A 27876-nucleotide genomic window follows, 5' to 3' on the forward strand; every position below is an offset into this window, starting at 1 on the left:
AAAATCCCTTGTTCAGAAATCTCACCTGTTAGTTTACAGTGAACTATATAGCCATTGAGGGCTGTGTCGATCGGATGGAAAAATATCTTCTTATACCACTTGGTCATTTTCTGAGTGCATTCCACAAAGCTGTTTATCATGTCCGCCTTATCCACTGCCCCCATTTTGAGGTTATAGTCAAGCACGCAGTCTGGTGCTTGACAAAGCACAAAGACTCAACCAAATGCTATTGTCAGGCTGGTAAGAATTTTTTAAATTTTGTATAACGGGTCATTTAGGATGGCAGTAGCATTGTTGACGAAATGCAGTCATCGCAGCAGAACTAGGAAGCGGTCTTGGGAAAAGAGGGTGGCAAAGAAGGGAGTTGCAAACATAGGATCTGTGCTCCAGTATTCTCTTAGGGAGTTCTTCTTTACTATCCCCATGAGAAGGACTGTCACCAGGGTGGCCAGCTCAAATGCTGATTGTTGCGTCATTCAAAACTGGACGTTCTAAGTAAGTGTTCTAAATAATCACATGGGTGTGATCGTACTCTTCAGGGACCACTGTAGAATGATCACACCCGTGTGATGGTACGTGTGAAAGGGTTAAAATCATCTTTGCAGCTTCCAACGTTTTCCAAAACCAAACTTTGGAAAAAAATTATAATAATGTGCAAGCTATCAGAGGGAGTGGTCCCCACTCCTCCACTAATTAGTGAACCCTCACCCATAAAAGGATTGATCTCTGACCTCAGCAGCGATTAGTTTAATCATGTGATCTTTCAACCTAGAGAACTGATATGATAGAAATAAGATTTCACATTTAATGATAGTCCAGACACGACACTACCTTGCTTTACCAACATGAGACATGACAGGATACTTACAGATTCCCCACATTAATACATCAGTTCTGTTGATCCACAAATACATGTTAACATAACCAATAAATCATGACATTCTCAATTCAGCTTCCATCCAACAAAACGTTTGGTCTAACTGCCTCACTATTTTATCATTCTGTGTCTAAATAAGGCAGTATTGCGCACTTTCATCTATAAAAGGAACAAAGAAAATAGGCTATAAACATAAATTACAAGACCAAGTAATGAGGAGATTGATCATAGATATCATCTGCGAACTCTATCATAACGTTAGCCTATGGATTATAGTAACTGTCATCACAACACATGTAGGCTGCTTGTATGCTGTAATCGCTTATGTTAATTAACCTGTTTGGGCTGCAGGCGCAGATTTTGAGTAGCCTGGATAAAAGGTGCCCATTTCAAACGGCCTCGTACTCAATTCTTGCTCGTACAATATGCATATTATTATTACTATTGGATAGAAAACACTCTCTAGTTTCTAAAACAATTGGAATTATATCTGTGAGTAAAACAGAACTCATTTTGCAGCAAACTCCCTGACAGGAAGTGGAAAATCTGAAATCGATGCTCTGTTCTAGGGCCTGCCTATAAATGTGCTTGATATGTATTAGTATACATGCACTTCATACGCCTTCCACTAGATGTCAACAGGCAGTGAGAGAAGAAATGGAGTGTATAACTTGATCTGAGGTCGAATAAAAGCTCTTGGCATGACACCAATTTCCTGTTTTCTGGAATGCGCGAGAAGGGACCGGGTATTGCCTTCTGAAAAGCTGTCGTTATAGACGACTAATATAGCTTTGATTTTATTTGATAAATGTGACAATATCATCGTAAAGTATGTTTTTTCAATATAGTTTTATTAGATTATTGAATTTTTTTCGGGACGTTAGGCGTGTTGCGTTGTCTGCGTTTGTTCACGAAGGAGAGCTTCGCGCCACTTTGCTAGCTTTCCGTGCTAATTGACTGGAGAAGAGGACATTCTAAAACCAAACAACGATTGTTCCCGACAAAGTACCCCTTGTACAACATTCTGATGGAAGATCATGAAGTTATTTTTAGAATTCTAACACGGCGATTGCATTAAGAACTAGTGTATCTATCATTTCCTATACAACATGTATTTTTTAGTAACGTTTATGAATAGTTATTTGGTCAGAATAGGTGAGTGTCATAAAAATATCCGGACATTCTGGGAAAAAGATGCTACGTTAGCACAATGTATAACCACTGATTTCAGCTCTAAATATGCACATTTTCGAACAAAACATAAGTGTATGTATAACCTGATGTTATAGGACTGTCATCTGATGAAGCTTATCAAGGTTAGTCAAAAATTATATATCTTTTGCTGGTTTGTTACGATCGCTAACTTTTGCTGCTGGTAAATGGCTTGTGTTTCTGGCTATTGTGGTAAGCTAATATAATGCTATATTGTGTTTTCGCTGTAAAACACTTAAGAAATCGGAAATATTGGCTGGATTCACAAGATGCTTGTCTTTCATTTGATGTACACCATGTATTTTTCAGAAATGTTTTATGATGAGTATTTAGGTATTTCACGTTGGTGTCTGTAATTACTCTGGCTGCTTCGGTGCTATTTGTGACGGTAGCTGTGATGGTAGCTGCAATGTAAAACTGATTTATACCTCAAATATGCACATTTTTCGAACAAAACATAGATTTATTGTTTAAGGAATGTTCTATATAGAAATGCAAGTGACTTTGCTTATTAGCCTACCTTCCACAAAATTGAGGCTGCATGGCTGCATGACTTTCAGGAACCATCCAGGAACCATCCACTCCCAAGGAGAGCACAAAGTAATAAAACAATTCCCCATACATAATTTCAGCACATTTTATCATGTCATACCATCTGACCTCCAAAGAGCCATTTGTGTGCATTCCCAAATGTGAGCAATGTTTTTTTGTTTGTTTATTTGTTAAAAAAATAAATGTTATTTATACACATGGTTAGCAGAAGTTATTGCGAGTGTAGCGAAATGTTGTGCTTCTAGTTCCGACAGTGCAGCAATATCTAACAAGTAATATCTAACAATATCTAATACACACAAATCTAAGTAAGGAATGGAATAAGAATATATAAATATAAATATATGGATGAGCAATATCAGAGCGGCATAGGCTAAGATGCAATAGATAGTGTAGAATAGATATGAGATTAGTAATGCAAGATATGGAAACATTATTAAAGTGGCATTATTAAAGTGACTGGTGTTCCATTTATTAAAGTGGCCAATGATTTCAAGTCTGTATGTAGACAGCAGCCTCTCTGTGCTAGTGATGGCTGTTTAACAGTCTGACGTTCTTGAGATAGAGACTGAAAAACAGCTTCTCGGTACCAGCTTTGATGCACCTGTACTGACCTCTTCTTCTGGATGGTAGCAGGGTGAACAGGCAGTGGCTTGGGTGGTTGTTGTCCTTGATGATCTTTTTGGCCTTCCTGTGACATTGGGTGCTGTAGGTGTCCTGGAGGGCAGGTAGTTTGCCCCCGGTGATGCGTTGGCAGACCGCACCATGCTCTGGAGAGCCCTGTGATTGTGGGCAGTGCAGTTGCCGTACCAGGTGGTGATACAGCCCGACAGGATGCTCTCAATTGTGGATCTGTAAAGGGTGTTAGGTGCCAAGCCAAATTTCTTCAGCCTCCTGAGGTTGAAGAGGTGCGTGGGTAGAATGTGGGTGGATCATTTCAGTTTGTCAGTGATATGTACGCCAAGGAACTTAAAACTTTCCACCTTCTCCACTGCTGTCCCGTCGATGTGGATGGGTGGTGCTCCCTCTGCTGTTTCCTGAAGTCCACGATCATCTCCTTTGCTTTGTTTAAGTTGAGTGAGAGGTTATTTTCCTGACCCACACTCCGAGAGCCCTCACCTCCTCCCTGTAGTCTGTCTTGTCATTGTTGGTAATCAGGCCTACTACTGTTGTGTCGTTTGCAAACTTGATGTTTGTGTTGGAGGCGTGCATGGCCACGTAGTCATGGGTGAACAGGGAGTACAGGAGGGGGCTGAGCACGCACCCTTGTGGGGTCCCAGTGTTGAGGATCAGCGAAGTGGAGATGTTGTTTCCTACCTTCACCACCCGGGGGTCGGCCCGTCAGGAAGTCGAGGACCCAATTGCACAGGGTGGGGGTTGAGACCCAGGGCCTCAAGCTTAATGATGAGCTTGGAGGGTACTATGGTGTTGAATGCTGAGCTATAGTCAATAAACAGCATTCGTACATAGGTATTCCTCTTGTCCAGATGGGATAGGGCAGTGTGCAGTGTGATGGCGATTGCATCGTCTGTGGACCTTTTGGAGCAGTAAGCAAATTGAAGTGGGTCTAGAATGACAGGTATATGATATGATCCTTGACTAGTCTCTCAAAGCACTTCATGATGACAGAAGTTAGTGCTAAGGGGCGATAGTCATTTAGTTCAGTTACCTTTGCTTTATTGGTGGCCATCTTGAAGCATGTGGGGACAGCATACTGGGATAGGGAGAGATTGAATATGTTCGTAAACACACCAGCCAGCTGGTCTGCACATGCTCTGAGGACTTGGCTAGGGATGCCGTCTGGGCACGCAGCCTTGTGAGGGTTAACATGTTTAAATGTCTTACTCAAGTCGGCCACGGAGAAGGAGAGCCCACAGTCCTTGGTAGCGGGCCAGGTTGGTGGCACTGTATTATCCTCAAAGCGGGCAAAGGTGTTTTGTTTGTTTGGAAGCAAGACGTCGGTTGGTTTTCATTTTCTAGTCCTTGATTGTCTGTAGACCCTGCCACATACGTCTCGTGTCTGAGCCGTTGAATTGCGACTCCACTTTGTCTCTATACTGACATTTTGCTTGTTTGATTGCCTTGCGGAGGGAATGACTACTCTGTTTGTATTCTGGCACAGTCGCCTTGCCATGGTTAAATGCGGTGGTACGCGATTTCAGTTTTGCGCAAATGCAAATCTATCTACGGTTTCTGGTTAGGGTAGGTTTTAATGTTAAGATGTGTTAATGATGCTAGTTTTTTTGGTATTAGCTAGCCACCGCTGAGGTAATCCACTAGCGTGGCCGGAAGTTGTGAGACGGAAACAAACACAATCACGTTCGAATGGAACTGAGTCAAGTGGACGGGGCTAGATAAGGCGAATACCCACTGTATCTGTTGTAAGAAGTGTGCTGAAAGTTTAGGAAAAACACGATACTGATTAGATTATTATTATTTTTTTTTTTAACCCAAAATTTGCACCACTTCTGTACAACCGCCCACATATAGTGTATATATCAGATGACATGCTGCAAAACTTTAATAAAATTGCCAGACATATTGCTACACCACAATAAATCTATAGTGATGGGAGAAATACATATCATCAACAACAACACATTTTCTAATAAGAGAAATAAAAGGATACACAGTACAATGTCTTGTGGTATTTTGTTTTCTAAGTGTAAACTATATGTTGACACAGTTCTAAGAGGGATGATACAATATCACGATATGTCTAAATACAAAGAATATCTCTGTGAGAGGAGAATCCTAATGTGATATTTGTATGGATAACTCAAAAACGTTCACATGATTCAACATGTCAATGGGAGACTTGAGTTATTGAGTTACGCATAGAGATCTCAAGTTAGAACCTGAGGAATAATGGTTCCTTGGGTTCTAGCTACTGAAGACAAACACAACTGTTTGTGTGTGTGTGTGTGTGCGCGTGTGTGTATGTGTATGTGTATCTGCGACGGCGCATGTGTGTGTTCTTCAGACAGAGTTCCGATGGCAGTGTGAGTACTGCAGGTTGAGTAAGTCCTGGTAGATCTTGGAGTGGAGAAAGCGTGGGTAAGAGTCTTTCTCCATGAGGCTGTGGACCCTGGCTTGAACCTCATTCAGACTGGAGGGGGTGGGCTCCGCAAGGCTCTGCCTCATCACTTCCCGCGTACGGAAGTCTATGTTTACCTACAGGGACCAAGGAAAGGAAAAGAAAAGTTAAATATCCAAATCATGGATATCTTAGTGTGAATTTCCTATGAAACATTTGTTTGTGGACAGCATCTATATTATTATTAATCCTTATAATCAAAGTATGCATTAAGTATTCATGTGTATCTATCGGTAATATTGGGAGGTTGTGAATTAAAATGTTTATCTGACACATAGTAACCCCAAATTAAAAACTAATCACAGCCTAATCAAACCCACTTTTACAAATAATTTCAAAGCTAATTTAATCACACATAATTTATAAGCCCATTTCATAGAGAATGTTACAAACTAGCCTATATGTAAAAACTTTCTAGATGACATTTTCTTCAGAAAAATGCGCCAAAAAGGCATTTTACCTATCTTTCTTTATATTTTACAGATAGATGTGTGAATAAATACTTAATTTTTTTTTTTTTTTTTATCTATGCGTAAGTCCAGTCATGGAATGTCTTAACAAAATGAAACACGAATATTTAGTCTTTCTTCATTCAGCGTCCAGATTTTATTTTTGTGTGATACTCAAATATACACATATTTAATTAGAACACCTAATTTTCATATTTTAATACAACATTTCCTGGCCTTAAAAGAGACGAAGTTAATATTTTGCCTCATTAGTCATTTGATCGAACACAAACCTCTCTGGGAGCCTTGACATCAATAAACTCAGTGTAGATCTTGTTAATTTTGGTCATCAATTTAGTGGGAGTCTTGATTTTTTTATATTCCTCGCAGGCCATCCAGAACTCAATGTTCTCGTCGCTGAACTCCGTCTTGAGAAAAGCCCGGAAGGCAGCCAGGCCACCTAAGACACAAAACATCCATCAGCTAGTTAGAAGAGCTAACGGACAGCAAGTGTGTGTGTGTGTGTGTGTGTGTGTGTGTGTGTGTGTGTGTGTGTGTGTGAGACACAGACAGACAGACAGACGGACGGACGGACGGACGGACGACCGACCGACCGACCGACCGACCGACCGACCGACCGACCGACCAAGCGTGTGTGTCTTTACAAAGATCTATATTGTATCCCAGCACCTATTTCTGAACATGGGCCAGTTTCTTAGGAACTGATGTTTTTTTTCTTCACAGAGAGCAGCTGTAGATACTAACAGGGTTGTTTATCATGTGTTGATATTGTCTCAGATGCAGAGCGTGCTCTTGTTCTCAGCACAGGGAAGAGCTCTGTGATTAGAACATAAACATATGGCCCACAAACCTTCAATGAGCTTTTTGTCTTCATCAATCAAAGATAAGTGATCAATTTGTCTGACATCAATGAAACCACAGAAGGAGGTCATGTTTTGCAATCGGCTGTGTCATGTTAACATGTTTTCTCCATACTTTCTATCCCTCCTCCCCTCTCTCTATTTCCCTCCCTCCCTCCCTCTCTCTTTTCTCTTGCATTTATTTGCTTAACATTTGCCCAGCAGCAGCAGTAGAGTAGTCCATCAGGCCCTATCGCCAACATTACTCACACACTCTCACTACACACTGTTTATAGGAAAATCACCAGGGACACTGAGACTGCATGCAGCCTTGTCAACAGACAGTGTTCAAAATAAAAAGACATTGAACTTAGCTTGGAGGAAGATTCTCTCGCCCTGCTTTATTCTTAAAATATGTGTCCCAAAAAATATACAAAAATCCTGAGCTTTCTTATATCTCCTAGATATAGGACAGACACTTCAAAACCTTATTCCTTATGACCTTATTCCTTATGACTTTCTTTTTTTCCATTTATGAATGTGTTATTCAATGCGTTTGTATGGGCTGTAGTTGTAAAGACCAAATTCAATATTCTATCAAATAATGTTTAATTTTAACCTTTTGTTTTACCTAAAGGGGTGCTAAAATTCTAAATCAAATAGCTCAATTATCCATGGTATGACCATCTTAAAACAATTCCATATATTAGCTTATATTTTTTATAGGTTTTAATTAGCCTCTTTAGGAATAGGCTATTATGTGGTAGTCAAGCAAAGGCCTTCCAATGTCTGAATGTACTGTAGGTCAGTGTTCATTTCTCACTCTCATTCGATTTTCCTTACAGAATGCAGAAATACATTACACAGAGAGAGCTGATGTACACATAAAGATTATAATTGAATATTGAAAAACATAGACATAGATTTAGTTCAGCATCAAGGTCTCTTTACTCATTGCCAAGTCACAGTTGTAAATGAGAACTTCTCAACTGGCCTACCTGGTTAAATGAAGGTGAAATCATTTCAAAAATTGTGTTCGGCGAAACCGGTTACAAAAGTGTTTCCCTTTGTCCCCTTCTGTCTGAGGACAATATTTGTCAATTCCAGGAACAAGCAGACTGAGATCCTAGACTTTCATGCAGCTAGGGTCATAAGAGGTAACGTGTGGATGTGACGTCAAACCATGATTGACGTTTACACCAATTTTTCTATGTTATACAACAGCACCACCTGTTAAAGAGTTAGTAGAAGGGTCTACAGTATACTGTATAATATGCTTGATTAACTCAATAGAGACAAATGCTAATTTGAAACATCCACACATTACATTACAAATGCCCATTAAGATAACATTACCATATGACTTGAGTTGTGAGTACATCTCTAGTTTGGACAAAATATTATAGTAATATTAAAAAACAGCAAGATGTTGTTCATTGACGCACTGCCAAATGAAAAATACAAATAAATAGAACTAAAGTCAAGGTCGGTCATCTGTCTTCCTACTGTGCAGTCTAATTTTCCACTCCCTGTGGAGAGCCTATAGCTATCACTCCCTTTTCTGTCCTTTTTGTCAGGTTCTCTAGTGAGAGTGTATGTGTGAGTGAGAGAGAGAACACTGACAGTCTCTTCAGATGGCCTGTTATTATGAACACACTTAACCTGTCACGTGTGTGTGTGCCTGCACATGAACTATATGTGTGTGCTTGTGAGTGTGTGTGTGTGTGTGTGTGTTTGCATGTGTGTATTTGCACATGAACATGTGTATTTTTGTGTAATCCACAGAGAAGGTCACAACCAAGAGTGTGACTCATTGTGTGTTGAGGAGTAACACAATGAGTCACACATCAATAACCGGATCTTACATAAGAAGGGATTAGGGGGAAAGAAATGGACTGATGTGGGGAGCTATCCTCAGATAGGAAACAGAAAGACAATCATCTTGTCAAAGGAAATAGAGAGGCAATCATGTTTTCAAAGGGAACAGAATGGGACTGAGGAAAAAATGTAATCCGTACAGTTGTGTGGTTTGCTTCTATCCTTTCGCTAACAATGGCACGGGCAGTTTTTTGGAGGGGTTGGTTGATAAAAATAAAATATTATTTCCTCCTTATTTTGGTTCAATTTCTCATATCTAACTCTAAGGAGAAGGATTGACTGATACTTGTCAATGAAAAGGGACTTACACTTGTTCGACAGAAGAACATCGAAGGAATCTGCCCATAGAACGACTTCATCTTTTGACAGCCTTAAAGAAAAGACAGAAAGATACAGTGACATGTTTTCAAATGTGTATGCAACCATGCAGATAAAGGCAATTCAACAGACACACAACAGTTTAAGAGGTTGCTCTAAAAGAGTCTACACCATCTATCGTGTAGTCTTATTATATACAGCTGAAGTCAGAAGTTTACATACACCTTAGCCAAATACATTTCAACTGAGTTTTTCACAATTCCTGACATTTCATCTGAGTAAACATTCCCTGTCTTAGGTCAGTTAGGATCACCATTTTATTTTAAGAATGTGAGATGTCAGAATAATAGTAGAGAGAATGATTTATTTCAGCTTTTCTTTCTTTCATCATATTCCCAGTGGGTCAGAAGTCTACATACACTCAATTAGTATTTGGTAGCATTGTCATTAAATTGTTTAAATTAGGTCAAACGTTGTGGGTAGCCTTCCACAAGCTTCCCACAAAAGTTGGGTGAATTTTGGCCCATTCCTCCTGACAGAGCTGGTGTATCTGAGTCAGGTTTGTAGGCCTTGCTCGCACACGCTTTTTCAGATCTGACCACAAATTTTCTATGGAATTGAGGTCAGGGCTTTGTGATGGCCACTCCAGTACCTTGACTTTGTTGTCCTTAAGCCATTTTGTCACAATTTTGGAAATATGCTTGGGGTCATTGTCCATTTGGAAGACCCATTTACGACCAAGCTTTAACTTCCTGACTGATGTCTTGAGATGTTGCTTAAATATATCCACATAATTTTCCACCCTCATGATGACATCTATTTTGTGAAGTGCACCAGTCCCTCCTGCAGCAAAGCACCCCCACAACATGATGCTGCCACCCCCGTGCTTCACGGTTGGGATGGTGTTCTTTGGCTTGCAAGCCTCCACCTTTTTCTTCCAAACATAATGATGGTCATTATGGCCAAACAGTTCTATTTTTGTTTCATCAGACCAGAGGACATTTCTCAAAAAGTACGATCTTTGTCCCCATGTGCAGTTGTTTTTCTGGGATTGATTTGCACTTTTTGCACCAAAGTATGTTCATCTCTAGGAGACAGAACGTGTGTCCTTCCTGAACGGTATGACGGCTGTGTGGTCCCATGGTGATTATACTTGCGTACTATTGTTTGTACAAATGAACGTGGTACCTTCAGGCGTTTGGAAATTGCTCCTAAGGATGAACCAGACTTTTGGAGGTCTACATTTTTTTTCTGAGGTCTTGTCTGATTTCTTTTGATTTTCCCATGATGTCAAGCAAAGAGGAATTTTCCAAGATGTTTAAAGGCACAGTCAACTTAGTGTATGTAAACTTCTGACCCACTGGAATAGTGATACAGTGAATTATAGGTGAAATAATTTGTCTGTAAACAATTGTTGTAAAAATTACTTGTGTCATGCACAAAGTAGATGTCCTTACCGACTTGCCAAAACTATAGTTTGTTAAAACCTCTTAGCGCCAGGGGTCAGAATTGTTTTTTATTTTTTAAATAATGTACCCAACGTAAACGGACATTTTCTCTGACCCAGATCGTAGAATATGCATTTAATTTACAGATTAGGAGAGAAAACACTCCAAAGTTTCCAAAACTGTCAAAATATTGTCTGTGAGAAAAAGAATACTTATTCTGCAAGCGAAATCCTGAGAAAAAGTTTCCCGGAAGTGATATTTTTATCGTCTAACCTCCATTTAAAGGGGTATCAACCAGATTCTTTTTCCAATGGCTTCCTCAGGCTGTGACCAGGCTTTAGACATAGTTTCAGGCTTTTATTTTGAAAAATTAGCGAGATGTTTCAAAAGAGGTCAGGTGTCCTCTGAATATTTCCTGCGCGCACGGGAGGAGCTCACCATTTTCCTTTTCTCTCTTAATGAATAGGTTATGCTCCGGTTGAAATATTATCAATTTTGTTTGTTAAAGACAACCTGAGGTTTGATTATAAAAAACATTTGAAATGTTTCTACGACCATTTCGGATACTTTTGGGGATTTGTCGAACGGAACACGGCTTTTGGTTTCTCAAAATAATGCGCAACCCAAATGGCGTTTTTTTGTGATAAAAGTAATATTTATCGAACAAAAATAACATTTGTTGTGTAACTGGGAGTCTCGTGAGTGGAAACACCCGAGGATTATCAAAGGTAAGCGATTCATTTTATTGCTTTTCTTACTTTCGTGACCAAGCTAACCAAGCTAATATAAAGCTAAGCTGTTATAGCATTGAAAGCTACACTCACAAAAGCTTGGATTTCTTTTGCTGTAAAATATATTTTCAAAATCTGACACGATAGGTGGATTAACAACAAGCTAAGCTGTGTTTTGGTATATTTCACTTGTGATTGCATGATTATAAATATTTTTAGTAATATTTTTTAATCTGATACGTTTGGAAATTTTCATCTTCCTTTCAGGACCGGAACGAGGATGTAGTTTTCTCATCATAATGCGCAACCCAAATGGCGTTTTTTTGTGATAAAAGTAATATTTATCGAACAAAAAGAAGATTTGTTGTGTAACTGGGAGTCTCGTGAGTGGAAACGTCCGAAGATTATCTAAGGTAAGCGATTAATTTTATTGCTTTTCACACTTTCGTGACCATGCTAATTTGGGGCTACCTGATGTAGCATTGAAAGCTACACTCACAAAAGCTTGGATTTCGTTCGCTGTAAAATATATTTTCAAAATCTGACACAATAGGTGGATTAACAACAAGCTAAGCTGTGTTTTGGTATATTTCACTTGTGATTGCATGATTATAAATATTTGTAGTAATATTTTTTGAATTTGGCGCCTTGCAATTCAGCGGTTGTTTAGGAAAGTGAATCCGTATTCGGTATCCATAGCGCAGAAAAGTTAACAAGAAATGTGTGGTTGAAAAACACATTTTAATGACTCCAACCTAACTGTATGTAAACTTCCGACTTCAACTGTATGACATATTTCTGGCATTGCGAGTAATAATACCTACATTCTATATCAATGGGAGGGACTGGAACAATGTCATCTGATGAAAATATCTACTTACTTTCGGCATCTGGTGGCCCTGTCCTGGGCAGGGGGCAGGAACTCAGTGAAGTCGGGGTATGAGTCAGACTTATTGGACAGGCAGCCTAGTCTGGTCTTCATGGTTCTACTCATATGAATGGCAGAATGGAATAGAAGTACACAAGAAAGTACCTCTCCTGATTACTGATCACAAGACATGAAAACCTATGATATCAAATTTAGACTGTCCTCTGATGTAGAAATTCATCTTCACAGCTTATTTTTAACTAACCAACATGTACACCTACAGCTCAAAACATAGTCTTCTAGGAAAGTGCTCAGATCTAAACCTCCTGCCTATAGTCACTATGTTGATGGGTCAGTCATGAGCAAGGCCACGGCCTGTGGATCAGTGTATTGATCCATCCAATGACTACATAATTAAATGTTTGCATCCAGGTGCTCAGATGTTGGAAGTGGGAGAGCACAGTTTCAGGATGTGCCTCATGAAGTTTACTAAAACATCACATCACTTCACATTTGTTTAATATGCACCGACCTGATGGCACATAGTAATTTGCCTTTGACATATTTCTGCTTACTCACTCACCCTACATATCACACAATCAATCTGTTCAATGTTTTTTCTATGGTGTATCATGGACACAGGTTGTTGATGTAATCATCAAATGAATGAAATGGCCAGTAATGTCCTACCTGACTTATCAAACAGTAACGTTTCATATAATGACCTATTGGCCAGCTGCTGTAGGATTAGACAGATCAGACAGACTGACATATTGATGGATCTGATTAGAGTCATTGCTCTAAAGGGACACACCAGATAGACATAGAAAGGAGGTGTAGCTCCATATGGAGAAGCCAACATGAATACCCATCAGCTAGCCACCAGAGAACATCCAATCTGGATAGTAAGCCACAAGCATCTCTACCATGCACCTATTTCCCCTGATAACACACACACCAAACACACCAAGCACTGCTGTGAGTGCTCAATATGCCAAAATTGAATGAGAGGTATGAGTTCCCCCATCTGTAGTTAGTTACATCAGTGACATGATCTCCATCCCACTGGTGGGTAAACTGTTAGAATACCCAGTGTTGCTTTGCCTCTTGGTGTTATTGGAATGGTCAGTCAAGCTTCTGTAATCCAAGGACTCCTCTTAAATAACTGGTGTTTGCTATATTTCTCTGCTGGCACATAAAGATAGAGGGGTTGTTGGAAAGAAATAGAATCTGGTCTTTTTATACTTATGAACAACAGGGTAGTTAGTGTAAGTGTTACTTCCTTTGGTGATCATTACCCTAAAGCCAGATGCCACCGGCAGTCCCACTACAATATTAACAAACTGCTTGTATCACAAAAGCTTTTCCTTTTTCAATAGGCTTGATCCCTACAGGCCACTATATTGCAAAACAATAGATATTGTTGGTTAAGGTGGTTTAGTTGGATGGAACATGGTGCTGCTAGAAACACTGAGGTTGTTGGTTTGATTCATGAATGTGCTACCATACATACTGAATATATTAAGTTAAGTTAATTCTAGGTCACTTTGGATAAAATTGTCTGCTAAAATGTATTATATTACTATTGTATTTCAAGCATATATCTAAGCTAACACTTCCTCTACAGAGAAACATTGGTGGGTGTTGGAGGAGGCGTCATGGAGGATTGTTTTGGCGTCTGCTGTAATTGGCAAAAATTGCATGCAAAAATCACTTTAATAGGCCTTCTCATCATGCATGCTCTTAAGATTCCACTCATAGATTCCATCTAGGCAGAGCGGGTTTATTAGAATGCTTTGTGTGTGCGTGTTTGTGTGTGTTGTGTGTTAAATTCAGGCTGTAACACAACAAAATGTGGAAAAAATCAAGGGGTGTGAATACTTTCTGAAGGCACTGTAGGTAGAGAACATTGAACAGAACAAGACTGTGTAAATTACTCCATTTGGACAAAATTGCAGATATAACCTTATAGTCCCAAGCTCTCGAAATGTCCCTTGACTATCACCAGATCAGATCAGTATGGAAATCAGCTGTGATAATTCCCCAAGATCCCTAAACTGAAAGTCCTCAACGATTATAGACCTGTTGCCCTCACGTCAATAGAGATAATAACAGAACAGCTGTTGGACCCACTCCAATTCACCTACAAAGCAGCGCGGATTACAGAGGACACTGTTATTCTTCATGCACATCCTGCACCAGCACTTGGACATACCAAAATCATATGCCTGGATTCTGATCATGGACTTCTCTTCAGCATTCAACACCATTCAACCACATCTCCTTTTGCAGAAACTTATGGACAACAGCTACATCATCAGATGGGTTGACAGCGTCCTGAATAACCGCACTCAAACAGTGAGGGTGAACTCTGCCCTTTCCCATTCCATACCCAGCAACACAGGTGTCCCCAAGGAAGTGTCATTTGACCAGTTCTCTTCACATTGTATACAAATTACACAAAGCCATGCACCGGACTGCCACACCATCAAATTTGCAGATGGCACAGCCATGGTCAGACTAATGTCAGGCATTCAAGAACACAACTACAAACAAGAAATACACACATTCACAGAATGGAGCAACAATCACTACAGCTAGACGTCCCCCAAAAATATATATATATCTTCGACTTCCAAACAAAAGTTGAGGATCTGGAACCGGTCAAAATCAACATGGAAAATATCGACACTGTAAAAGCATACCACTACCTGGGAACAATCATTGACTCTACACTAACCTGGAATTCTAACACAAAAGCGTTATTCAAAAAAGTACAACAAAGACTGCATTCCTCAGTAAAATTCCATGTTTAGAACACAATACTCCATCTCTTCTATAAGGCATTCATCTAAAGCATTCTCACCTTCTGTTTCCTTGGCTGGTATGGTTCACTCTCAATAACAAACACCCACACAATTCGCAAAACTGTCAACATTTCAAGCAAAGTCTGCGGTGTCAAGTGCCAAAGCATATCATCCCTCTATAAAACCAGAACCATCTACAAAGCCAGACACATCAATAAAGACATCACACACCTGCTGTACAACCAGTGCCAAACATTACAGTCCGGCCGAAGACTCAAAATCCCACTCTACAGAATTCCAACCAAAAACAGATTCCTGAACACATAAATCAAATTTTCAAATCAAATAACATTTTATTTGTCACATGCTTCGTAAAGAATAGGTGTAGACTAACAGTGAAATGCTCACTCACTTCCCAACAATGCAGAGAGAAAAATAAAAACCAAATAATAACACAAGGAATACATACACAATGAGTAACGATAACTTAGCTATATAGACAGGTTACCAGTTCCGAGTAGATGTCATTGAGGTACAGTAGATCAAGTTGAAGTCGGAAGTTAACATACAACTAGGTTGGAGTCATTAAAACTCATTTTTCAACCACACCAAAAATGTTTTTTTAGCAAACTATAGTTTTGGCAAGTCGGTTAGGACATCTACTTTGTGCATGACACAAGTCAACAATTGTTAACAAACTGACTATTTCACTTAGAATTAACTGTATCACAATTCCAGTGGTTCAGAAGTTTATATACTGTACACTAAGTTGATTGTGCCTTTAAACAGCTTAGGAAATTCTAGAAAATTATGTCATGGCTTTAGAAGCTTCTGATAGGCTAATTGACATCATTTGGTCAATTGGAGGTGTACCTGTGGATGTATTTCAAGGCCTACCTTCAAACTCAGTGCCTCCTTGCTTGACATCATGGGAGAATCAAAAGAAATCAGCCAAGACCTCAGAAAAGAAATTGTAGACCTCCACAAGTCTGGTTCATCCTTGGCAGTAATTTCCAAACGCCTGAAGGTACCACGTTCATTTGTACAAACAATAGTATGCAAGTATAAACACCATGGGACCACGCAGCCTTCATACCGCTCAGGAAGGAGACACGTTCTGTCTCCTACAGATTAACGTACTTTTGTGCGAAAAGTGCAAATCAATCCCAGAACAACAGCAAAGGTCCCTGTGAAGATGCTGCAGGAAACAGGTACAAAAGTATCTATATCCACAGTAAAACGAGTCCTATTTTCGACATAACCTGAAAGGCCACTCCGCGAGGAAGAAGCCACTGCTCCAAAACCGCCATAAAAAAGCCAGACTACGGTTTGCAACTGCAAATGGGAACAAAGATCGTACTTTTTTGAGAAATGTCCTCTGGTCTTATGAAACAAAAATAGAACTGTTGGGGCGGTATGCGAATTGGAGTGGGTCCAGGGTGTCTAGGATAATAATGTTGATGTGAGCCACGACCAGCCTTTCAAAGCATTTCATGGCTACAGATGTGAGTGCTACGGGGCTATAGTAATTTAGATAGGTTACCTTGGCGTGTTTGGCACAGGGACTGTGGTCGTCTGCTTGAAACATTTAGGTATTACAGACTGGGTCAGTGAGAGGTTGAAAATGTCAGTGAAGATACCCGCCAGCTGCGTGTTCTGCATCCTGGTAATCTGACTTGCGCTGCAGCCTTGTGAACGTTAACCTGTTTAAAGGTCCTATTAACATCGGCTACGGAGAGCGAGATCACACAGTCATCCAGAACTGCTGGTGCTCTCATGCATGGTTCAGTGTTGCTCACCTCAAAGCGAGGCATTTAGAAGGTCTGGTAAGCTCATGTCACTGGGCAGCTAACGGCTGGGTTTCCCTTTGTAATCCGTGATCATTTGCAAGTCCTGTTACATCCGACAAGCGTCAGATCCTTTAGTAGGATTCGATCTTTGTCCTGTATTGAAGATTTGCCTGTTTGATGGCTTGTCGGAGGTCGTAGCAGCGCCAGGATGGATGTCCCACTCCTTGAAAGTGGCAGCTTTAGCCTTTAGCTCAGTGACGATGTTGCCTGTAATCCACATATTTGTTTGGGATATGTACATACGGTCACTGTGGGGACAACGTTGTCGATGCACTTATTAATAAAGCCGGTGATTGTGGTGGTAAATAGACAGCTATGAAAAATATAGATGAAAAATATAGATAAACTATTGGTAAATAATATACAGCTTATCATGAGGTATTCTGACTCAGGTGAGCAAAAACTCAAGACTTCCTTAATATTAGAGATCGTGCTCCAGCTGTTGTTAACAAAGACACAGAGCTCCCCCTCTCAGCTTACCTGTTTATACTTGTTGTGTGTATGTATTGACATTTATGTGTACCTAATAGATGCACACACACACACACTACATGTAAATGTTTTAAATCTATGTAAATTGTAAAGTATTTTGTTTGTAATGTCTTTTTCGTTACGTGTCGAATGCCAGTAAGACTAGCTGTCTCCATTTGGGTCCGCTAATGGGGACCCTAATAAATGTAAATCAAACCCGAGACTGCCGTCCGATCTTGACGATGCATGGAAACATCATCAAAAGAACTGTTCGTCGGGAGCTTCATGAAATGGGTTTCCATGGCCGCACAGCCGCACTCAAGCCTAAAATCACCATGTTCAATACCAAGCATCAGCTGGAGTGATGTAAAGCTCGCCGCCATTGGACTCTGGAGCAGTTTTCCACATTTTATTACGTTACATATTCTAAAATTGATTTAAAAAACTGCAGAAATCTACCCACAATATCCCATAATGACAAAGCGAAAAAAATGATTAAAAAAAATAAAATGTTCCTAAATTGTTAAATATAAAAAACGGAAATACCTTATTTATATAAGTATTCAGACCCTTTGCTATGAGACTCGAAATTGAGCTCAGGTGCATCCTGTTTCCATCGATCATCCTTGAGATGGTTCTACAACTTGATTAGAGTCCACCTGTGGTAAATTCAATTGATTGGACATGATTTGGAAAGCCACACACCTTTCTATATATGGTCCCACAGTTGACAGTGCATGTCAGAGCAAATCGGGGAGAAGGGCCATGGTCATGGAGGTGAACAAGAACCCACCCAATGGTCACTCTGACAGAGCTCTAGAGTTCCTCTGTGGAGATGGAAGAACCTTCCTGAAGGACATCCAGCAGCACTCCAATCAGGCCTTTATGGCAGAATGGCCAGACGGAACCCACTCCTCAGTAAAAGGCACATGACAGCCTGCTTGAAGTTTGCCAAAAGGCACTTAAAGACTCTTAGACCATGAGAAACAAGATTATTTCGTCTGATGAAACCAAAGATTGAACTCTTTGGCCTGAATGCCAAGCGTCACGTCTGGAGGAAACCTGGCACCATGCATACGGTGAAGCACGGTGCTGGCAGCATCATGCTGTGATGTTTATCAGAGGCAGGGACTGGGAGACTAGTCAGAATCGAGGCAAAGATGAACGGAGCAAAGTACAGAGAGATCCTTGATGAAAACCTGCTCCAGAGCGCTCAGGACCTCAGACTGGGGCGAAGGCTCACCTTCCAGCAGGACAACGACCCTAAGCACACAGCGATGACAACGCAGGAGTGGCTTTCAGGACAAGTCTCTGAATGTCCTTGAACCCGATCGAACATCTCTGGAGAGACCTGAATATAGCTGTGCAGCAACCTGACAGAGCTTGAGAGGATCGGCAGAGGAGAATGGGAGGAACTCCCCAATTATAGGTGTGCCAAGCTTGTAGTGTCATACCCAAGAAGACTCTAAAAAACTGTTTTTGCTTAGTCATTATGGGGTGTTGTGTGTAAATTGATGAGGGAAAAAAACAATTTAATAAATTTCAGAATGAGGCAAAATGTGGAAAAGGTCAAGGGGTATGAATACTTTCCAAATGCGGTGGTAAATAGACAGCTACGAAAAATATAGATGAAAACATCAGACAAAAAGTATAGATGAAAACTCTCTTGGTAAATAATGTGTGTATGTATTACTGATTACTGCTAGTAGCTCAGGTTATGAGCTCTATATGCAATTAGTTGTTGGTAGCAGAGTCGAGAGAACAAGCAAGGTTCAACACGACAACGCTATTATCCCACACTCAGTCTCTGTGGTTCATATGAGCCCCCAAATGAGCTGTCTGTGTCTAGCTCAACGCTTTTCATTCCCTACGGAGGAGTATGGGAATGATACAGTATTGCTGTGCGATAGGAGCGCAACATAATTGCCTATTTCATCTCAGAGTTCATACAAAGGCAGAACATATAAACCCAGTTGTTGAAAAACAAAATATTGAACAACAATAAGTATTTTGCATGTCGTGGCCTAATACCAGTAGTTCCAAATTATACAGCAAATACAGCGTTATCGTCACCATAAAAGGTGAATGAAGGCGTTTTCCAAGTGGAATTTATATGCTCATTTACGACTGCACAGTTTTACGACAGATCTGATTTATAATGGGAAACATGCTTATGTACTGTATAGGGTGCGCCTAGTTTATAAATCTCTATATTTTTGTACCTGTGCAGACTTTTCAGAAATCTTCATCCAAATTGAGGTTAGTGATCTCTGTTCTGATGTCCAGAAGCTGTTTTTGGTCATAGGATGGCAGAAACATTATGTAAAAAAAAGTTACGATCAGCGAAAAAAAGCACACAAAATTGCAGAATTGGTCAGGAGCTCGTAAGACGGCAGTTATGCACTGCCATAACTCCAAACTTACAGTATTCATCTATACGTTTGAAGTACATCTTGTGACATGTGTTGTCTGTAAATGGAGTGTTGTATGTCCTGTGCTTTGATTTTATGTATGTTTGCCAGGAACTGCTGTATGTTGCCAGACAACTTTCCCCTAGAGGGACAAAAAAGTATTCAATCAATCAATCTCTGCAGTGGAGAGCAGAGCTGTGTTGTCACGTTTTCTCTGCTCTGCAGCGAGCTGAATCTCTTCACCTACTTTGGGTGGGAACACGTGCCTGTCTGCCTGCCTGCAGAGCTTTTTATAAAGTTCTGTGACAAATCTGTGTAGTCAGGGGGAAGCCACTTAATGTTCTATTCAGCCATGCAGCAGGCACAGACTCCTCGAGGGGCTGCTATAAAAAGGATTCCAAATTTGAACTTGTCAGTTGCCTCATGAATTTTTTATATGACAACATTCGCAATTCCTTTAAAAGATGTCTGGTTGCTGAAAAGGGATCCTGAAAGTACTGGGTCTAAAAATTCCCTTTGATGTTGTTTTGGTGCCTTACGGTATTTAGATTTTTTCCTGTGCCATGTTTTCTTGTACTTAGTGTGGAGAATGTAGTTGGAGAGCAGATCCTGGTATGTCCATCTGTCAAGGAAACATCACTGGCCTTGACATTTGGCCTTGAACATGTATCGGTTCAAATCAGTGTATTGTTTGTTGGAATAGCACTGCAGGGTATAAAACACTGCATGAATAACCAACCTGGTCTCAGAACATTTCATATTATTCTTATATGATATGTTATGTTTCGCATGGTATGTATTAATTTGTGAATGTCCATCACCAATTTCATTTGATATGTTACGAATTAATTTGTAATATATGTTATGAATATGCAAAACGTACAATATGTTACAAATTTGCTAAAAGTACAGTATGTTACAAATTAGAAAAACGTACAATATGTTAGGAATTTGCAAAACATACAACATGTTAAGAATTTGCTAAATGTGTTATATGTTACGAACTTCCAAAAAGTACAATAGGCTAGGGGTTAGGGTTAAGGTTAAGTTTAAGAGTTAGGTTGCAGGGTGAAGGGAAGGGTTAATGTTAAGGGAAGGTTAAGCTTACATGCTAAGTAGTTACAAAGTAACAAGCAGTTGATGAGATTTGAACTCACAATCTTTGGGTTACTAGATGTTTGCGTTTTACACCGAACCATCCACCATGACCAAGCACCCAACTTAAATTTTTTCCTTAATAATCTTAGAGCGGAAATCCCGTTACCGGGATCAAATTCGACAACATCCGGTGAAATCGGAGCGCACCAAATTCAAAATAAAGAATCGTAATATTGAACATTCATGAAAATACAAGTGTCTTACATCGTTTAAAAGCTTAACTTCTTGTTAATCCAGGCGCTTTGTTATATTTCAAAAAGGCTTTACGGCGAAAGCATACCATGCGATTATCTGAGGACAGCGCCCCACATACAAAAGCATTACAAACATTTTTCAAACAAGCAGAGGCGTCACGAAAGTCAGAAACTCCTCACTTTGAGAACACCTCACTTTGACCATTTTACTCGCCCTGGCAGAGCTGGTTAGGCTGTTTTCATGTTATTCAGAGCGTTGGTGACTGTAACTGTGCTTTGCAACAATTGAATTAGACTTGTTTGCTGACGTATACTGACACCAACCATATTCAACGGGTGTTGAGCGTTCGTAAATTTGTCAGTTATTCTGCGCTCTGGAACACTCAGATGAGAGTGCTCTAAAATTAGAGTAGATAGCCAGATCGAATTTAACAGCTATGTCTATCGACAGTTGTTGCAGTGATATCATGAGCATTCTACTGAAATGGTTACTTGCATAGTTGAGTCTTTTGTTTAGACATGTAGCTAGCTAGCTAAACAATTAACCATAATCCCAACTCATAACGTTACAACCCTGCATGAATCTGCAGGTAGCTTACCAACCAGGTTCAATGTTAGCTGGCTAACATTAGGCTATAACTAGCATTGCAAATGGCTCTGAGATAAGGATAATATAAATACACAGATCATACACGTAACATTAGCTAGCGAGCCAGCTAGCTAACTTAAGCTAGCTAGCTAACAGTACACTTTCACTTGAAATGAAAACAACTTTCTGACAAAATTAGAAGTGTAATATCTGAAAATGTCGGTAGATAGACTATCTTTACCCATATACATGGATGGACACTTCTCCCTCTCTATCACAGATGCCATGGTTGCCTTTAGTTTGAATCCGGAGAGAGGTGTTTTATACAACAGCCTTCTGTGTGATCTCTTTTCGACTCCGCCTGCATATTTGCAATCAAACACCAGAATTTTATCCAGCTCCTTAGCTATCAAACTCTAATTCCACTGATTTCAAAAATCGGTCCTCCAGAAAGTGGAGCGCAACACTTATGCGCTTGTACTATGTGATATCTTTCAAAAAAGCTGAGTTAGAAAGGATTACCTACACATACTGACCAGCTCATATTATAGACAGTGCTACATGGCAGACCAATCCAAACTCATCTCTCGGCATGCACAGGCCGCTCATCATGGCTAGCAGGAAAGTTAGTGCCTTTTTCTGTGGCTAAACCAACTAGCCTCGTAATTTAACAATTGTATTCGTATTTACAGATGGCATACACATTTGATATTAAGGCACAGGAAAGTTCACATGTTCCCGAAGGCATTTCTGCCCAAAAACGCATCTGATAAAAAAAGTTCAAATTACTTTCCTGTGAAGTATTGACGCGTCATACGCCTAGTTTCCTGAAACGAGTCACATATCATACTAAATCAAGTGTCTCTGATTTATGTACAGAATAATACAAAATGCTCTGAGACCAGGTTGGAATAACCACCCTGTTGACTTGGTGCAAGCAGTTTCCCACCATGCAGAGTTTCTCTCTGTTGCTAAAGTACAGTATTATCTAAATGTTGCATTAGGTATGGAGAGAAGCAATTGCTGCAATCACTTATTTCCCGTGTGAGTTAAACATCATGGGAACACTGAATAATTCTGTGTCCTTTTTATTTATTGTGTGTATCTGTGTGTGTGTCTATTTTTGCATAAGGGTATGCGCATGCACACATTTGGATACCGTCTGTGTCCCTGTCCGAAAGATGAGTGCCCCTGCTGAAACCTTCCCAGGCTGTTTTTGGGCTATTTCTGGCCTTACAGACCTATGCTGCTCTGCTGGCTTTGTTTAAGGCTGGGGTTGTCCGCCTGTCCCTGTCCTGCTCTGTCTATCCATCTATCTGTCTGATGTCCAGTTTGTCTCCGAGGGGAAAGCTTGACTCAGTTTGAACTGATTCCATCCTTCTCTGTACCCTCTTTCCATCCCTACCTCATCACTCTCTCTATATCTCTCACATCCCTATTTGTGTACGTGTTGCAACTGCCAACGGTTACCCTTCATGAACATTGTTATATGGACCCCCAGCTATCATGCTTTTATCCACAGAGGCATTGACCTTACCCTCTCAGGTAATCTAACTCTAAAATTAGCCCTGTTGTCTGTTCTGCAGGCTGCAGCTTGCTGTCTCACTGATGTTCTTGCATTGTTATGCCAGCTTTGCAGTATAATACACTGAGTGTAGGCTATCTCTATACACTCTCATAGAGTAGACCTGATCCTGATAAACACATCAGCCCTGATGCATGGCGCACCTCGACAGGCATGGGGTAAAGCCAGAACAGAAGCATCCAGTCTCAGTTCATCAAACTAACACTGTCTATCTATTTTTACCCTAGCTCTCTTCAGGCACAGTGATGTACGATCATATTAATGTCACTTTTGTTCCCCAGAGAGGTTGATTTTCATGTGTGCTGCTGCCCAGTATGCTACAATGGAATCTAATGCACTTATTACCATATCAAATAAGAAACATTAAGACACACTCGCATGCACACACGCATGCACACTCACGCAAACACACACACACATTCACTGCCCCCTGGAGGTGGAAGTTGGGGACTGAGGCATATGACACAAGGGCAGTAAGGACCCTGAGCAAGGCTATATACCCATCCAGCCCTGAGCGATGAGGACAGTTCTATTTAAACTAAATATATGCACAGAGTGGCCATGTTAATGGGGACATTTGGATGTAATATTGGCTAAAAATAACATTGTGCAGAGCATCACAGCATGCAATTTATAATTACATTTTAAGCTTTCGTTTTCATCTCTCTTTCAGAATCATTGTACGGTTTACAACAAGCACAGATATGTGCTTAGTTATTCAACCTTAGCACAACAAAACTACATTTATTTGTTCATTTGCTCTGGAGTCATGCTCCGTACGGTGATAATACAGCCAGGTCGTTCAAGATTGATGTTGAAATTAAACATCTATCCATGTCCTAAGGATGATGGGAAATGGCTTCAAAGCTTGGGTTGTACTACAACATTGTGGATGGAGGTGGTGGACTTTGGATCAGAAGGTTGTGTGTTTGATCCTAGCCTCGTACACTGTTTTTTAATTTTATTTCTTGAATTTTTGGTTTTAACCTCTAAAAGTTTAAAACGTTGTGGGTGTGGGGTACTAAGCTAACATTTGGAATTGTTTTAAGATGGTCATATCATGGATCATTGAGCTATTTGATTAAGAATTCGATGACCCCTTTTGGTATAAAAATTATGTAGAAAAATTATTTGATAAAATATTGAATTTGGCCTTTACTACCATAGCCCCTACAAACGCATTGAATAACACAGTTCTAAATGGCAAAAAATACTATCAAAAATAAATCATAAGGAATAAGGTTTTGAAGTGTCTAGGAAATGTAAGAAAGTGAATAAAATATTTTTGGGCACATATTTAACACAAAACTTCCTCCATACTTCCATTTGTTTGTATGGGTTAACTTCAGACGAGTCTCGTGACACCATCGCGTTCGTGCAAGTCTCCCCTTTCTATAGATCATAATAGTTTGTATGCTAAACCGTTCGGACGCTACAGACCTTTAATTGAGAAGACCAATTTTCGGGATGTCTCATGGTCTGACAAACACCGCTGTAGCTTGGCTACCTTCGACTGTAGATGCGGAAGGGCAACATGGGCGGATGAGGTGGATTGAGACGCAGCCCATGAAGATATCTCTATCATAAACTGACGGATTTTGATGAGGATTTTTTTATTGTGTTGCTTAGATTGATGCACGTGTGCAACGATAGACTCTTAAGGATGAACCATATCCCAAACCTTAACCGTTCAGAATGAGTGCCAAAACCTAACCCTTAACTTCGAAATTTGACGTTTGGTGAAATGGAACGATACAGACCAACAGGAGCAACAAAAACACGTAGAAATTTTACGTTTGGAGCAACTACGAAATTTGACATTTAGAGAACGTGGATAAACGTCTAATTATGCAGTGAAACTGTGAGAGCTTGTTGGATAATAACCACTGGGCTGATGATTATGAAGTAGATGATTACAAGTTTGAACATTGCCCTTCTTTTGGTATTTTTTTTAATGTTATTTTCTGCTGAGTCAGAAATTATGCTCTTAATCCTGACTTTAGGTTTTTATGTAATCAATGTATTTGGGGGATTAGGTTTGCAGACCACTCCATCCCGACTGAATAAGCTTGACAGCTCATTCTGTTGAAAGCTTTCACAGTTACTAACCCTTTGTAGGGTCAGTTGGCTTAAAAATACTGTAGCTGTATCTAGATTTAGGTAGCTATAGCTGTTTTCTCTTTCAAACGCACACTTTTTGGATGTAGATGTTCATATAATGTTTCTGTGTTGAGAGTGGCCAGGCAGAATCTCTGTTTGATTAGGGGCAGGTTTTTGGGTGAAATATGCTGAAGAGGATGGGAGGAGTACTGAGATGTAAGGGACGAGGGAAGAGTGGAGAGATGAGAGGGAGGGAGGGAGGGAGGGAGCGTTATTGATTATTTCTGTACCCAAGGATGATAAATATTTGTTGGATTTCCCTTGTGTGAGAAATTAAAAAGAGGTGAGATAATGATTGAGATAGAAGTGAGTGAGAGAGAGAGAGGTGTTAAACCTGTAGGTGGGATTTGTGGGTGCTTCAAATCCCCTCTGTCTGTAGGTCCTCCACTGTCTGACATTTACTGACACACACGCACACATACATACTACAATTTCTAAATGTGTAAACAATGCACTGCTGATGTAAATAAGCAATAACTTAAACAAAACTATATTTGGAGTAGCAAATAAACTATCCTCTCATGTCTCTAACAGTGTGTTTCCAGATGAAGACAGTTATCTGTCCTGTAAACGAACAGTCTCCATCTTTTCTACTCTGGTGATCAGACACATTGACAGCAGATGTACATACTGACAGTCTGCTTCCCATCCTTTATCCATAGTGGACTTAAGTAATGTATCGATCTACTACTAAGATGAATATGGATGATGTTTTACCTTAGCCCTGTTGTGTATTTGATCAGCGCAGGTGGACACTTTCTCTCTTTTCCTCCCCAGCGTACGTTTGAGAGGAACAAGCCGCTATTTATCCACGTCGGTGTGTGCGTGACTGTGTGTGTGTTTGTCTGTGATGGCACTCCTCTTGTGTGGCGATTATATCTGCTGTTACTGTTACAATTGCCGTAAGTAGGAGGCTAGGAGCCACGCAGCATGCTCATCAGTGTGAAAACGTGGTAGGGGGGAACGGAAACGGGGCGAGGGGGTTAGGAAGAGGGAGAAACAGAGAAGGAGGGAAAGGCAGAGAACATTGTTAATTAATGCACAGGGAACCCATACAGAAAATCCACATGATTTCACGTGAACATTCACGTGAAATCCTGTGAAAACTTATTTTTGGAACACTTCACTTGAAATCACATGTTTTCATATGTGTAGTTTCATGTAATCACATGTTGATTTACATGTTGTCACATTAACTTCACATAAGAGCACGTGATCACATGAAAACGTGTGAAAACATTTTTTTGGAACAATTCATATCTGATCGAGTGAAATGCATGTGTTTTTGTGGGAATTCTCTGAAGACAAGTCAAGTTCTAGCAGAGTGGTTGTTTAGATGATGTATGGCTATAAATATACAGTGGCAGAATAGAAATATACTTTTCTGGACAGGGGCTATATAAAAACAGTTCTAGACAGGATCTTTATAAAAAATATACTGTTCTAGGCACTGTAGGGATAAAAGGTGGGACAGAAACATTGTTCAGCTGATAGAAGATAATAATGATGCTGGTAAATGGAGTAAAGCTGTAACGTTGTGCGCTGAGAGTCGGGAAGCAAGTTCAGGGAGTGAGTGTTTTAATGAAAAAACGCAACATAATCCAAAACAAGAAACTCGAACAACGCACAGACATGAAACTGAAACAGAAACAATGGCGCCTGGGGAAGGAACCAAGGGGAGTGACATACTGTATACAGTTGAAGTCGGAAGTTCACATACACGTTGGCCAAATACATTTAACCTCAGTTTTTCATAATTCCTGACATTTAATCCTAGTAAAAATTCCCTGTTTAAGGTCAGTTAGGATCACCACTTTATTTTAAGAATGTTAAATGTCAGAATAATAGTAGAGATAATTATTTATTCCAGCTTTTATTTCTTTCATCACATTCCCAATGGGTCAGAAGTTTACATACACTCAATTTGTATTTGGTAACATTGACATTAAATTGTTTAAATTAGGTCAAACTTTTTGGGTAGCTTTCCACAATCTTCCCACAATAAATTGGGTGAATTTTGGCCAATTGCTCCTGACAGAGCGGTTGTAACTGAGTCAGGTTTGTAGGCCTCCTTGCTCGCACATGCTTTTTCAGTTCTGATCACAAATGTTCTATGGGATTGAGGTCAGGGCTTTGTGATGGCCACTCCAGTACCTTGACTTTGTTGTCCTTAAGCCATTTTTCCACAATTTTGGAAATATGCTTGGGGTCATTGTCCATTTGGAAGACCCATTTGCGACCAAGCTTTAACTTCCTGACTGATATCTTGAGATGTTGCTTCAATATATCCACAATTTTCCTCCCTCATGATGCCATCTATTTCGTGAAGTGCACCAGTCCCTCCTGCAGCAAAACACCCCC

General features: G+C 40.1%; 1 protein-coding gene across 3 annotated transcripts; it reads right to left on the bottom strand.

Annotated features, from left to right (window-relative positions):
• Positions 1-5144: 5144 nt before the first annotated feature.
• Positions 5145-26462, bottom strand: LOC139578594 (regulator of G-protein signaling 8-like). Of its 3 annotated transcripts, none has more exons than XM_071406419.1 (5): positions 26233-26462; positions 12304-12408; positions 9234-9295; positions 6481-6647; positions 5145-5815 (listed from the first exon to the last, which is right to left on the bottom strand). In XM_071406419.1, the coding sequence occupies exons 2-5, from the start codon at positions 12402-12404 to the stop codon at positions 5621-5623; spliced, it is 525 nt and encodes a 174-aa protein (XP_071262520.1). In that variant the 5' UTR covers positions 12405-12408; positions 26233-26462; the 3' UTR covers positions 5145-5620. The 3 variants fall into 3 exon arrangements, with proteins under 3 accessions (XP_071262520.1, XP_071262521.1, XP_071262519.1); XM_071406420.1 differs by lacking the exon at positions 26233-26462 and adding an exon at positions 13380-13669; XM_071406418.1 differs by lacking the exon at positions 26233-26462 and having other exon boundaries at positions 12304-12416.
• Positions 26463-27876: the final 1414 nt, after the last annotated feature.

The sequence above is a fragment of the Salvelinus alpinus genome, chromosome 6 (assembly GCF_045679555.1).
Source record: "Salvelinus alpinus chromosome 6, SLU_Salpinus.1, whole genome shotgun sequence".
Classification (NCBI taxonomy): domain Eukaryota; kingdom Metazoa; phylum Chordata; class Actinopteri; order Salmoniformes; family Salmonidae; genus Salvelinus; species Salvelinus alpinus.

What these genes read in the sequence shown, in the direction of transcription:
- LOC139578594 (XM_071406418.1), bottom strand. Translation starts at nt 12,416, where the DNA reads ATGAGTAGAACCATGAAGACCAGACTAGGCTGCCTGTCCAATAAGTCT. An exon ending in AGGGCCACCAGATGCCGAAA is followed by an intron (nt 9,296 to 12,303) that starts GTAAGTAGATAT and finishes CTTTTCTTTAAG; the next exon opens with GCTGTCAAAAGATGAAGTCG. An exon ending in TGTTCTTCTGTCGAACAAGT is followed by an intron (nt 6,648 to 9,233) that starts GTAAGTCCCTTT and finishes TTTGTGTCTTAG; the next exon opens with GTGGCCTGGCTGCCTTCCGG.